The 12,237-nt window shown below is 41.5% G+C and overlaps 10 protein-coding genes across 10 annotated transcripts; 6 read left to right on the forward strand and 4 right to left on the reverse strand.

Annotated features, from left to right (window-relative positions):
* Positions 1-18: 18 nt before the first annotated feature.
* TOT_030000297 (conserved hypothetical protein) lies at positions 19-1,347 on the forward strand (the record flags this gene model as incomplete). Its single annotated transcript, XM_009693042.1, has 7 exons — positions 19-69; positions 103-158; positions 216-331; positions 362-524; positions 635-960; positions 994-1,061; positions 1,099-1,347. The coding sequence occupies 7 exons, from the start codon at positions 19-21 to the stop codon at positions 1,345-1,347; spliced, it is 1,029 nt and encodes a 342-aa protein (XP_009691337.1).
* Positions 1,348-1,548: 201 nt separating this feature from the next.
* TOT_030000298 (uncharacterized protein) lies at positions 1,549-3,646 on the forward strand (the record flags this gene model as incomplete). Its single annotated transcript, XM_009693043.1, has 13 exons — positions 1,549-1,806; positions 1,847-1,890; positions 1,924-2,017; positions 2,047-2,112; positions 2,165-2,293; positions 2,328-2,407; positions 2,450-2,649; positions 2,702-2,793; positions 2,832-2,996; positions 3,037-3,159; positions 3,250-3,363; positions 3,395-3,519; positions 3,553-3,646. The coding sequence occupies 13 exons, from the start codon at positions 1,549-1,551 to the stop codon at positions 3,644-3,646; spliced, it is 1,584 nt and encodes a 527-aa protein (XP_009691338.1).
* Positions 3,647-3,709: 63 nt separating this feature from the next.
* On the reverse strand, positions 3,710-4,047 carry TOT_030000299 (uncharacterized protein; the record flags this gene model as incomplete). The annotated part of the gene is made up of 2 exons (XM_009693044.1): positions 3,710-3,804; positions 3,840-4,047. 2 exons carry the CDS (start codon positions 4,045-4,047, stop codon positions 3,710-3,712), a joined length of 303 nt encoding a protein of 100 aa, XP_009691339.1.
* Positions 4,048-4,142: 95 nt separating this feature from the next.
* On the forward strand, positions 4,143-4,757 carry TOT_030000300 (conserved hypothetical protein; the record flags this gene model as incomplete). Its single annotated transcript, XM_009693045.1, has 1 exon — positions 4,143-4,757. The coding sequence occupies one exon, from the start codon at positions 4,143-4,145 to the stop codon at positions 4,755-4,757; it is 615 nt and encodes a 204-aa protein (XP_009691340.1).
* A 66-nt stretch (positions 4,758-4,823) lies between these two features.
* TOT_030000301 (uncharacterized protein) lies at positions 4,824-5,608 on the reverse strand (the record flags this gene model as incomplete). Its single annotated transcript, XM_009693046.1, has 2 exons — positions 4,824-5,510; positions 5,543-5,608. 2 exons carry the CDS (start codon positions 5,606-5,608, stop codon positions 4,824-4,826), a joined length of 753 nt encoding a protein of 250 aa, XP_009691341.1.
* Positions 5,609-5,724: 116 nt separating this feature from the next.
* Positions 5,725-6,793, forward strand: TOT_030000302 (tRNA nucleotidyltransferase; the record flags this gene model as incomplete). The annotated part of the gene is made up of 6 exons (XM_009693047.1): positions 5,725-5,819; positions 5,859-6,171; positions 6,218-6,403; positions 6,472-6,520; positions 6,560-6,708; positions 6,761-6,793. 6 exons carry the CDS (start codon positions 5,725-5,727, stop codon positions 6,791-6,793), a joined length of 825 nt encoding a protein of 274 aa, XP_009691342.1.
* A 130-nt stretch (positions 6,794-6,923) lies between these two features.
* TOT_030000303 (tRNA nucleotidyltransferase) lies at positions 6,924-9,224 on the reverse strand (the record flags this gene model as incomplete). Its single annotated transcript, XM_009693048.1, has 8 exons — positions 6,924-7,070; positions 7,120-7,214; positions 7,246-7,282; positions 7,315-7,426; positions 7,460-7,541; positions 7,763-8,033; positions 8,099-8,664; positions 8,723-9,224. The coding sequence occupies 8 exons, from the start codon at positions 9,222-9,224 to the stop codon at positions 6,924-6,926; spliced, it is 1,812 nt and encodes a 603-aa protein (XP_009691343.1).
* A 136-nt stretch (positions 9,225-9,360) lies between these two features.
* On the forward strand, positions 9,361-9,881 carry TOT_030000304 (conserved hypothetical protein; the record flags this gene model as incomplete). Its single annotated transcript, XM_009693049.1, has 3 exons — positions 9,361-9,585; positions 9,634-9,747; positions 9,789-9,881. 3 exons carry the CDS (start codon positions 9,361-9,363, stop codon positions 9,879-9,881), a joined length of 432 nt encoding a protein of 143 aa, XP_009691344.1.
* Positions 9,882-10,123: 242 nt separating this feature from the next.
* TOT_030000910 (conserved hypothetical protein) lies at positions 10,124-10,835 on the forward strand (the record flags this gene model as incomplete). The annotated part of the gene is made up of 3 exons (XM_009693050.1): positions 10,124-10,208; positions 10,247-10,311; positions 10,350-10,835. The coding sequence occupies 3 exons, from the start codon at positions 10,124-10,126 to the stop codon at positions 10,833-10,835; spliced, it is 636 nt and encodes a 211-aa protein (XP_009691345.1).
* A 32-nt stretch (positions 10,836-10,867) lies between these two features.
* Positions 10,868-12,143, reverse strand: TOT_030000306 (palmitoyltransferase; the record flags this gene model as incomplete). Its single annotated transcript, XM_009693051.1, has 3 exons — positions 10,868-10,973; positions 11,155-11,228; positions 11,259-12,143. 3 exons carry the CDS (start codon positions 12,141-12,143, stop codon positions 10,868-10,870), a joined length of 1,065 nt encoding a protein of 354 aa, XP_009691346.1.
* Between the last annotated feature and the right edge of the window lie 94 nt (positions 12,144-12,237).

A 12,237-nucleotide genomic window follows, 5' to 3' on the forward strand; every position in this document is an offset into this window, starting at 1 on the left:
TTATTTTTATAGCATATAATGGATGAGTACATTGATTCTTTGCAAAATCTTTTATCGGAGCACGGAAGCGTATAGTTTTTAGTGATTCTCATTTTTATTTAGGCAACCCTGTCTTTCATATCATCGAAACTGAGTTTGACTTTAGATAGATCAACAGAGTACGTTTTACAAATCAAACAATTATCTATTCCTTAGTACTAATTAGTTCAATATAGGCTCGCTCACGTATTTGTTGACAAAAACGCGGATTATAGCGTATTGTATAATGTCCAATACAGTGTTGATGGAAAGAATCTTAAGATGTGTACAGTCGGACATGATGAACTGAAAGGTGTGTTTTTCTGGTAATTATGTTGTTCAGATTTATCTTCTAAGTATAAGACGCTCAAAAGCACCGTATATGCTATAAAAGATAATAAATATGACATGGATAAGGTTTTCACACAGCTCTTTGATAATTCTTTTAAACTATCGCAGGAGGAGATGCGTAAATCCTCCGAGAATAACACACTATACATACCTAGGTAATTCATTTTGATTTAACGCATATGCAGCTTCTTAAATTTGAGAATTAGTAACATCAAGGTGCGGAATTTTGAAACCAGGTTAGCCATAATCGCATAACGCAGTGTAGGCCTCTAAGTGATCAATACATGAGAGAGCCTGGTGTTAAAAATGAAATGAAACCACCTCAAAATTCGCTCGTTAAGACTGAATCGAACACACACAAAACTGAATTCAGGGAGAAAAAGGAAGATGAAAAACATGAACCTGTAAATGAGAACATTCCAAAAGTTAAAGCTGAACCGAAAAAGTGTATCAGTGAGACTAAACGAAAAACTCCAACTACAAAAACAGTCGATAAATCAGATAAAGTTGATCAAGAAACTAAGAAATTGAAGGTTACACACGAACCTAAAGTTATTCAAATGGAATTGGACCACAAATTATTCGATAAAGGTATTTATTGATTAATAGTCAATTTGTGTTTAGAACAACTGGAGGAAGCTGAACCTAGTAGAAGTGTAGGACAACCTTCCAAGATTAAGTTCGTTGAAAAGGTAAGAGACCACCTGTTTTATTTGATAACCGACGCAGGTCTCCAAGGAGAACACCTACATAGAAAATGGATACTTTGTGGTCGAAGAGTCTGAGGACTATGTCGAAGTGGTAAAGGACGTAAAGAACAACCAGGAAGACAAAAAGCAATGCTCGAACGGCAATAAAACAGAATCTAACGTACCAAAGGCCGTAAATGGGACTAATGTTAAGAAAACCGAGACTGCTAAATCGGATGCCAAGAAGAAGCTCAACCAATCCTCGATTACGTATGTTCAAGTGATGTAATAAAATATTTTCTTAGGTCGTTCTTTAAAAAATAATTTTTAAAAATTGATAGAATCGCTTATTATTTACACATTAAGTAATATATGCTCAATATTGACGTTTGATGTGGTGTTGAGATTCCATAATATGTGATATAAAGAAAGTTTTGCAGAAACATGTATTATATTGATATGATTTTTAAACACTGATATAAATGTTTAAATGAATGCTTACAGGATATTAATTTTGTTAATAGCATTAATTAAAGACGCACATACATTCAGACAATCATCATCAAATATAAAGCACAGTTACCATGGAAGGAACAAGATTTACCTAGAAAATGATCAAAACTTTGAGTCTAAACAAACTTCTACAGCTTTAGTTGATGAAATACCTAATGTTAACAGAAACATTGTATCCATAGTTGGAAGACCTAATGTAGGAAAATCCTCAGTATTCAATCGCATAACGAAGCTGGTATTCCTCAAAAATATTTAACTTAATCATGGTTTTTCAGTTCCATTATGGAAGCATAGTCAGTGATGTTCCAGGAACAACCAGGTGTGTTAACGTTAGTATCATATAGAGGATTAGAGATCGGCAATACTCTATCGCAGATTGGAACGGAAAGCAGTTTAGAATTATTGACACAGGAGGATACGACGATGAACAGATGTACTCAGATGAGGTATGTGTGAGAAATTGAAACGGTATTAGATTAGAGAACACATTGACACGGCAATTAGGGAGTCTTCGACGATCATATTCGTGGTGGATGGAATTGTATGACAGTAGTTACAGTTTAGATAGAAGCAGCGTCTAATTTGTAATGTAGGAAGGGCTGACTACGAAGGATATTGAGCTAAGAGATTATCTGTTTCGGCACAAGAGGAAGAGGGACTTTAAGATACTCTTGTGCGTAAACAAGTGTGAATCGTACAGAAGGGGAGACATGTTGGCCCAGGTATGTTTGAAGTGTACACATTACGTGTAAATAGGACTTCTGGAAGCTGGGATTGGGTCAGCCATACCCAGTCAGTGCCTTACACGGCAGCGGATTGGCGGAGCTCCTGGACAAGTAAGTCGCTTTTAAACCGATGCAATGTTAGTTGTGTTGAAGGTTTCTCGCCAGGAGAAATAGTGGAAGAGTCTCAGATCGTCGTTTCATTCATCGGAAGGTTTGCCTGTTATTTGCTATAGTGATTAGGCCGAACAGCGGTAAATCGTCGCTGTTGAACAAGTTGGTTGGAAAGAATCGATGTATTGTATCGCCCGAGGAAGGAACGACACAGGACTCCACAAAAGTTCTAATAACACATGGTATTAAATACATGGAGTGATTGGCTGACTCACTTGCTAACTGCTCATGTAGACGGAACTAAGATGAGCCTCATTGATACTGCCGGCATGAAGTTGCTCACAAAGGACCGGAGGAGCTACCTGTCGCAGAAGAGTTCGTTAAAGGTAGGTACTACTGCCGCACACCACTAACACTGCTGTAGTCGATTAGACAGAGTGACCTGTGCCTGCTGGTGATCGACTCGTCTTGGGGGATTTCAAAAAACGACGTCAGAATGGCCGAGGAAATAAGGCAGGAGAACAAGGCAGCAATAATAGTGTGTAACAAGTGGGACCTGGTGACAAAGAACCCATCAATATACTCCAACGTAAGTTGAAGTCACACGTAAGGGATAAACGAGTGGATAGGTTACTGGGTACATAAGGGATAAGATTAATTCACTAAGTTATGCTGAAATCACAATGACGTCAGCAAAATCGGGACAGAGAGTAGAGGGCGTGTTTGACCTGGTCCAGAAAGTGTACAAAAACGTAAGTAATGATCATAGTAATAGTCTTGTAATGGCCTCATAACTAACCTAAAACCATAACTAAATGATAAACAAACAAATATATCCGTAGTATTGTGCAAATCTTCCCACTAATCTCATAAATCAAACCATTAAGGAGGCCATGTTCAGCAGAAAGTTGCCAGTGACCCATGGCAAGAGGCTAAACATCTACTACGCAACCCAGGTAAAGACTAGTATTTGTGGATGATTTTTAGGTGCACTCTAAGCCGCCAGGCTTCGCCCTGTTCTGCAACGACTCTCTGCTGATGACTGACGATTACAAGCAGTACTTGGAGGAATTCATTCGCAACTCATTCAACTTGACTGGAACGCCAATAATGTATTCGATTCCTGAAATAATGGATTGCTTTAGGCTGTATCCACGGTCCAGGAGACGGAGAGACATTGTTGACGACCTTCCTGCCGTTAAAACCCCTAGCACCAGCAACAACATGTTTATACTATAGTATGGAGAAGTTTCATTTTAAACAGATTAGGCTATGGTACAAAGGGTATTTTAAGAGACGATTCTAGTTTCTCATTTGGACATACTCGTCCAAGTCGCCCGGCTTCAAGTCTATCTTAATCCGGAGAGAGCAGCTCGGACACTCGGCAACGTTATTGCCTAAAAAGGGTTCTACAGGCTTAAGTTAAACTTACCCTTCAGAAGGTCTTCTAGAAACAGTTCAAATATGTCTCCGCATGGGCACAGGTAGTAGAAGGTCTCAGTTTCACTGTCGTATTCGCAGTCGCTCAACTTCACAATCTCGTACACGAGTTGGTCGTTAAAACCTGCCAAGCCCACCTCATTTATTATCTCCGTAGAATAATCTAATCTACTTTCCGTGTTTGTGAGCGTTGTAGACATTTATGCCACGTAGATAATGTATATTATGTGTATTTACTAGCATGGGGGCGTGACTCAGATTACAAACACAAATGGAATAGTAAAATGTATTAATTATGATTTCATTTACTAAAATATCTTTATTTTTCATAATACTTTATTTTAAACACAATCTTGCCTATTGTTTCATCAGTAATTACAATTTACACCCTTTAACTAACACATTCAATTCGTCAAATTTCAAAAGAGAGAATCGTAGGAAGGTGCTAAAATATGTAGCTGAACAGGTGTATAAGGACCACAATCACGGGTCAATACACTTGAAGGCCTTGGAAGCTCCCAAAAGTGAGTTCTTTAGGCGCATTAATCACTTCTTCTCTGACGCACCCGAAAGCGGCTACACACAGCACAGATCGCAAACACATATTGTACAGTCTAACACATTCAGGGACGCTCTGGTAGCGAACACCGGCACGCTGATAATGGTCATGATATACCTGATTAAAATTTACAGGCTTCTCCTGTTCGCGCGGTTCCTGATGGACTCGCTCACCAACATCAACCCGTTCCTGCCGCCCTTCTCGTTCATCTACGAGACCACCAACTTCTACACCAAGTTGGTCGAGTCGTTTCCCACCGTGATGGGCGTCAACGTCTTCTCGGATATCCCCTGGTTCATTTTAAACAACATCGACAACTATCTCACGTCGCTAATCACGCATATAAACTAATATAATCCCTTTTAATCTACAGTACAGATATATGTCTATTCATGTTTTTAACCCAGTTGTTCATATTCATACAAGTTGTATTCCTACGTTCTTGTTGTTTAGGGAGCTGGGAGGGATGCTCTCGTTGAACGAGAGTGCAATCTTGTTACAGGAGCAGAGGTACGATAGGAGAAAGGCGAGGTGGTCCTCCGGGAAGCCTTCAAAGTCCTTGTTGCACTCTCTCTTGTTGTAGAATATATAGTACACCGTCTCTATTTCTCTGTTGGAGCACTGCGACTTGATGCAGGCCAGGACTGCTTCAACCATGTCGGCCAGAGGGTAAGGGAACAGGCCAAATTTGTAGTTAGATTTCATCAGAACGTCTCGCCTCTTCTTCAACACGTCCACTTCGTCCTGGTTCCTAGGGCTCTTCCTGGGTCCGTTGTCCAGGGTCCTCCCGTACTCCTCGTGCAACTGAAGCAAATTCGATCCCGAACTCTTATTAGAAAAGAGGGCCCCCCAAATGGTCACATTGTTATTTTTACAGTATAAGTGAATAGGGTGTAGGTAGAAGGCGTACTTCTTCTCGACCAGATACTCTAGAATCAAGGCCAGGAAGGCCGCGTTGAGATTCCTGTGTATGAGCAAATTCGTAAACGGAGGAGCATCGACGCTATGTGTTCCCAGGGTGTGCAGTTTAAAGTCGTTTGTAACAACGTCGTTGATTATTTTGTGCCAAATATCAAGTTGTTTGGAGAGGGTAACGTTGTTGACCTACATAGTGCGATGATGAGAATTCCACAAACCTGTTCCGTGTAAAGGGGAGGAAAATCTATAAATTTATCATGTGTACTGAAATCAATCGGATCCATGTGTGTATACTCATAGTTTACAAAGTAATCTTGTCAATGTACACGATCCCCATGGCATCGATTAAGAAACACCTAATTATGTATTTTATTTCTGTTTACTAATTTTATTGATATAAATGACTGAAGAAGTAACTCATGGAGTCTCTCCAGTGGCCACTGCTGTTGTGTTTGGCCTGTTTTCACTGGTGTTTTTAATATTGTACATTCTCAAGTATTTTATCCTCTCATACTATAATATATTCACTTTTAGGTTCAGAAAGAAGCCTAGTTTGCCCCCGCCCACCGAAGGTGGATCCACTTCCTATTCTAATCCCACTATACACACTCTTGATGAGACTGAACGGGCTGACGAATCTGGCGCTAATGAGAATGAAGAGGAGGAGGGAAAGAGTAAAAAGCCTCTAAAGGCCAAGCAGAGGAAGAGAATGGAGATGAAGGAGGAGATGAGGCGCCTGAAGGCACTCCAGGACGAGGAGAAGGAGGAGAAGAGGAAGCAGATGGCCATGAAACAGGAGCAAATAGAGGCGAAAAGACTTGAAAGGGAAAAGTTGCTGCAAGAACAGGTAAGAAAGACGTAAAACTGCACGCACATGCTAATTTAACCTTTAGGAGCAGAAGAAGCGCGAAGAGGAGGAAAAGGCATACCAAGAGCTGGCCTCAACATTTGTTGTAGAAAGTGAGGGGACGATCGCCGAGGCCAATCAGTACACCGTGGACGACTTCATAAACTACATCGTGTCAAAAAAGCTCTCCAACGTAGAGGAACTGTCGGTCAGGTTTTCTCTGAAATCAAACGTAAGTTTACGGCTCAACTCGACAAGCAATCGATAAGTGCCATTTACGCCCATTTACATTGATTTTAGGAGATAATTAAAAGGATCCAGGAGCTGGAGGAGCAGGATAGGCTGTTTGGTATGTCAGATAGATGTGTGCGTCTTAAACACCCTTTAGGGCTCCTTGATGACCAGGGCAGGTATATTCACATTACTGACGAAGAGGCGGAAGCCGTGATAAGGTACCTTAAGACAAAGGGCAAGTTGCACAAGCAGAAGGACCTTGTGAACCACTTTAACACGATCATTTCACTGGAGTCTAAGTTGGTACGTTGCAGCTCACTGTTCCCCTCATTACCAGGGTCACAATGACACTTAGGAATCCACTGCTGTTGACTTGGAAGATGATTAGGGCACTCCCGGTGGTCCACGGTTGCCACTCATCCATTAACTTTTTATAGATTCAGGCATAACCTTAATGAAACGCGCACTCACATCGCAATGGACTGTCTACCAAGAATACGTTAGCATTACTTTACAAGTCATAGTAATTCCCTGAACTCCGATTTAAGTCGCTCTTTCAACTCGTCCTTTGTAACGTTTTCGTTTTGGAGCATCAGTTTCACCTGGAACTCAAGCGCCGCCTTAAACTTGGGCCCCGAAGTTATCTTCGGCAGCAGTTCCGTAAGCTGAATCGCATTAGTACAAATTTACTGTAACATAGATATTGTAACATACCTCACTGCCGGTCACCGGCGCCTTGAAGTTGTACGCCTCCTCTATGCCATGTTCCTTCGCAAGGCTCACGACTTCTTCGAACTCCTTGTAATCTACTCGTTGCATATTACACGATATGTGCCTTACCTCTATTTGTCTCTGTCACGCTCATTGCCAGTGATTCCTATACTAACGTTAGCTAGACTGGACAGTTACCTTCCACAGAGGTCCCACTGTCCTGATGGCCAACCCCGTGGATACACGGTCCCTTTCAGAGCAGTTTAAGTAATCAGTGAACACGAGAGATCCGTTTGAGATTGTATTTGCACTAAGAAGCCATTTTATCTATCAGCATACTAACCTCGATGAGTACTTATTTGGCAGCTTTAGCCTCTCCTTAATGAGGTAGTCGGCCACAGTCATCTTTCCAACAGGCCCAAGTTCTAAATTTAACAATAAATAACTTCTTCTAGGTAGGAGGTACTATTAAATATTAGTAACTGCTTCTAGCTAGGCAATACTATTAAATATTAGAATCGATGCTAAGTGGGTGCAGTAGAAACCATTAGTAACTGCTTATAAGTAGGCGTGATATTAGACGTTAGTAAATGCTAACAGTTGAATAGTAACTGATGCTAATCATTAGCGCAATCACGTATAATACCTCTTGTTGGTACCACTAAAGCCGCTAGGTACAAGTACTTGTGCTCCACGTCCTCGAAGTTGCGCTTCTTGACGTGGTCCATCAGCGAAAGGGCTTCGGATAGCATTCCTTCTGAGACTCCGCTAACTTTATCCACCCGCTCCTCTCCCCTCACCGGGACGTTCAACAGGACGTGCAGCATTCTGAAAGTGTACATCTGCTTGAATGCTTCGTGAATGTCACTTTTAGACAGAATGTTGTCGATTTCCTGCGATATTCTCGATCTGGACACCTACGCAACGCGTTAGTAAGTGCCGATTTTACTCCAAATAATGGCTTTAGAACTAAAACTCTTACCTTATGCTCCAGTGCTTCTAACACTTCGTCATTGATTGACTTCACCAGGTCCGAATCCAGCTTAAAGTTTAGGCGCGAGCTAAAGCGCACTGCTCTGATCGTCCTCAGGGGGTCGTCCATGAACGTTTCAAACGGCTCTGAGCACGTTCTTATCAGGCTCTGGTTCAGGTCCTCGATCCCCTTGGTCGTGAAGTCCTCGATGTAGTTTTTCGTGATGTTGTAAAAGAGCGCGTTCACTGTAAAGTCCCTTCTCATGCAGTCCTCGTAGGGCGTGCCTATCCTCATCACTGGGATTCTGCTGTCTGCTGCGTAGTCCTCCGACCTCAGGTTAACGAAGTCCACGTCGAATCCCAACACGCTCATCGTTGCGGTTTCCAGGTGCTTCGACTGCTCCGGGCACCTCTTCACGATTCCCACTGTCTTTGAGAAGCCGTAATTGTCCTTGGTGAACTTGTTCAGGTATTCGCAGAACTCCATTCCCGTCATCTTCGGTATTGCTACGTCGATATCCTTGTTTTCGTTTTTCAACAGCTTATCGCGAACCCATCCTCCCACTACTCTGAGGTCTAAAGGATTTATCAAAACTCAAACTCTTTGAATAAGTGAGTTAAAGAATAAACGTACCCATATCCAACTCGTAAAACTTTACACATTCGGTCAGAAGGTCGAACAGCTTCTTCTCCGAGCCCGTTATGTTCAAGGTCACTCGACCTGCCTTTTCATTTTCGTTGCGATACACTTCCAAATCCAAAGTTATTTTAGATTGATCTGAATGTGGGTCTGTTTTCTTCATGTTTAAAATTGATTTGTGTCTAATGCCCTTGTTTGTGTGTGTATTATATAACCAGTGTTCAAACGGTTTATGTGTATTTAATTTGTACGCTTGAGCACATAATCCGAAAAGATTAGAATCAAATGAACTAAAACCGATGTAATTGTTATTCTTTATGCAGTTTCTGATGTTATTAACTATGTTAAGTCTAATATTTTTCATTTGATTGTAAATCAGTGGCGGGAAGTCCAATTTAACATTAGATTCCAGGGTTACAGAATATAATAGGAGTAAGAAAATCAACAATACTATTATACAGTTTGTATAAAGTACAAAATACCCATTATTATACATAGAAGATTATCATTTGTTGGCATATAAACACAACTTAAGATTCCAATAGTGTGAAATTTATAAATATTTTAATTGTATAAAATTAAGAAACACAAATTATTCTAATTTTTAACCTGTTTTTTAGTGTAAACAAATAATGAATGACATAAATCAGAAATATTTACTGAGATTCCCTCCATATAGATCACAAAGTTGGATAGAAGAGAATAGAAGCTTGGCGGCTGTAGAAGAAAGTTTAAACGACATCACATTTCAACCGAAGGGATTGATAAAATATTCTCATGTTAAAGCCTATGAAATAAAGGCAAATTCAGTTAGAAAGGAAATTCGCAACGCTCTGTTCAGACAAGCTCTTTTTAAGGTAAAATTGAAATTTATCATCAATAAAAATTAATACATAATTCCATAGATTCAAAATATTGAAGTTTTAAGCTACAAAACATGTAAAAGTGATCGGTTGTTGCTAAGTGTGCAGAAAAACGCCAAACCTTTTAAACTTCCAGAATTTATAACAAATAATACAGTACGTTTTATATGTCTTTCTTAAGCTTATATTAATTAAAGGGAAGGGGTCTGTTATCTGAGGAAATATGGACTGTTGATAGGTGTGGCGTCAAAAACAAATACCGGGTAGCTTTTAATTGTAATAACGCTTGAAACATTGATAAACGCAATATACAGGTCCGTTTCTTTAAAGAAGGGGACGACGGATTTAAGTCTAAAGTGTATGTCACCTCGCTGTCAAATTTGATCAACTACATACGTTTTTACCTCTCAATATAGTGTATTATAACAAATAATATCCAATAAACGACTATACATTACACACATAAATTATTTACAATAAATTATCTTTTTTCAATTTTATACACTTCACACCACACCGTACTTAAGTGATCATGTTCATAGTTTTATTTTATATTTTATGGTTCTTTAGTTTATTTACTATATATATTACAACCATCACATATACACTCATGGCAAGTAAGTTTCCTTGGTTTCTGTTGTTTAATCGTATTTAGGATTTTTGAAGAAACTTTTGTCAAATAAAACTGACGAGCAGGAGGAATCCTTCACGTCCGCACACGTAAGTTCCTTTTCAGTGCAGCCGTTAACCGCTTTCAGCTTGGAGAGGAGAATAATTTCTACTATAACGAGGAGCTCAAGCAGTGGGTGGTTCGCGGCGAGGAAGACAAGGTTCGGGAGTCCACGGACAACGCGCCACCGCCCCCAGGCCCACTCGGCCCGAATTTGGACCCATCTGTGCCCCCAAACGCACAATTCGCCGCCGCGGCCCACGACGGCCAGTCCCCGGAGTCCCCTGCCGCCTCGAACCCTTTTGGCCGCCGCGTCGTCAGGTCGTCTCAACTCTACACGAACATTCCCGGCATGAACGTGATTGAGGCAAAGGTGCCGAACGAGTCGTTTGTGAACATTCCCACCTCCGGGCTATCGCAATTCATTCCCAAGAAGGACGACTTTGACGCTTCTCTGGTCAACGACGCCTACGCCGACCTCATGAGGCCCAGCTCTCCCCCTGTAGAGGCCACTGAGGAGACCCCCGAGCAGAACGGGCACTTGGTTGAGGATCAGGCTGAGCAGGTACAATAGACTTTAACGTGTACGATGTATGGTACATGATATTAAACTTCATTCATCGGCTTAGTTTCAACTACATTGTCGCTCTTGGCTACGTCGCCCTCTGCATTTTGTTTGTCGCCATCCTTGGTTCTCCTCTTTTTCTTGCGCCTACACGTTATTCAGTTTATCACATGGGTCATTCGCTAGTATAATTGCGCCAATTTGAAATAAACTGTTATTGAGCCATGGTTATTAGTAATGTCAATAGTAACTGTACAGCACAGACGGCAATTATATACATTTCAAGAGTTGCATAGTAGCTAAGACAGTACTCAAGGAATAAACTTACTTGTTTAGTATTATAAAGTCGAAAAAGCGGGCAGTGAGTGATTCCTTTTGCTCAGGGTTAGCAGTTCCGTCGTCCTACACACATTTATAATTTCAGTCTCTTACCAGCTGATCCAGCCTCTTAATGTAGTACTGGTACGTCGTCTGCTTGCTTATTATCAGGTATAGGTGGAAGATGAAGAGGTAAAGCAGTGATAAGAAGGGTAAGACGTCGAAAGCCCAAATCCAGTGCAGCATTGCCTTGAACGGCTTGATTGAAATTTCGAACACGGTTTTGCGGAACTTCTCGTGCATCTTCTCCGCGTCCTTGAATGAGAAGGCCGTGTACACTGCGAGTACGATGACGAGCCCGAGGAACAGGAGTGTGAAGACCAGAAGGAGGATGAAGTGTCTGTAGTTCGAGGCTCCGATGCAGTTGTTGACCCAGATGCAGTGGTGGTCGAACTTCATCACGCACTTGTTGCAGACGTTGCAGTGCTTACTGCTCGGGTCCACGAAGTTGCAGACGTTGCAGTGCGACATCTGGGACGGGAACGGCACGTTCCGCTCCCGGTCGTGGTAACTCAGCCTCTGGTCTCGGACATCCAGGTCACACATGGAGGGGTTGTCGGCCGTCATCGACGAAGGTCTGGAAATATTTGCGCTTTCGGGCCTGCTTAACAGCTTTGAGACCTTGAACGACCATCTTTTAGTCCCCTTTTCGTTGTACACTACTGTGGAGGCGTTTGGGTCCACTGGATCTATCAGGGACACAATTACGTAAAAAAGTACAACCAATCCGAGGAGGATCCCAGATACTGTATATAAAAATGCATTTTTGCACACAAAGATCTGTAGTGTTACATAGTAGTGGAAGAAGGCGACCACGAACGCGATCGTCAGCACCAAAAACTGGTATACGTGGAGTGGAAGTGAAAATCCAGTCCTTCGGTGGAAGTTAGAGGTGTTTCTGTCGTGGATAACATCTCTCAGCACAAGGTATCGTCCCATCTTCTCATGTTTAAAGTGGCATTTTGACTTATTTTGCTTCGAGGGGCCTCATGTATGCTTTATTGAAGTTAACCGGTGAAACGACTTATTCGGC

The sequence above is a fragment of the Theileria orientalis genome, chromosome 3 (assembly GCF_000740895.1).
Source record: "Theileria orientalis strain Shintoku DNA, chromosome 3, complete genome".
NCBI lineage: Eukaryota > Apicomplexa > Aconoidasida > Piroplasmida > Theileriidae > Theileria > Theileria orientalis.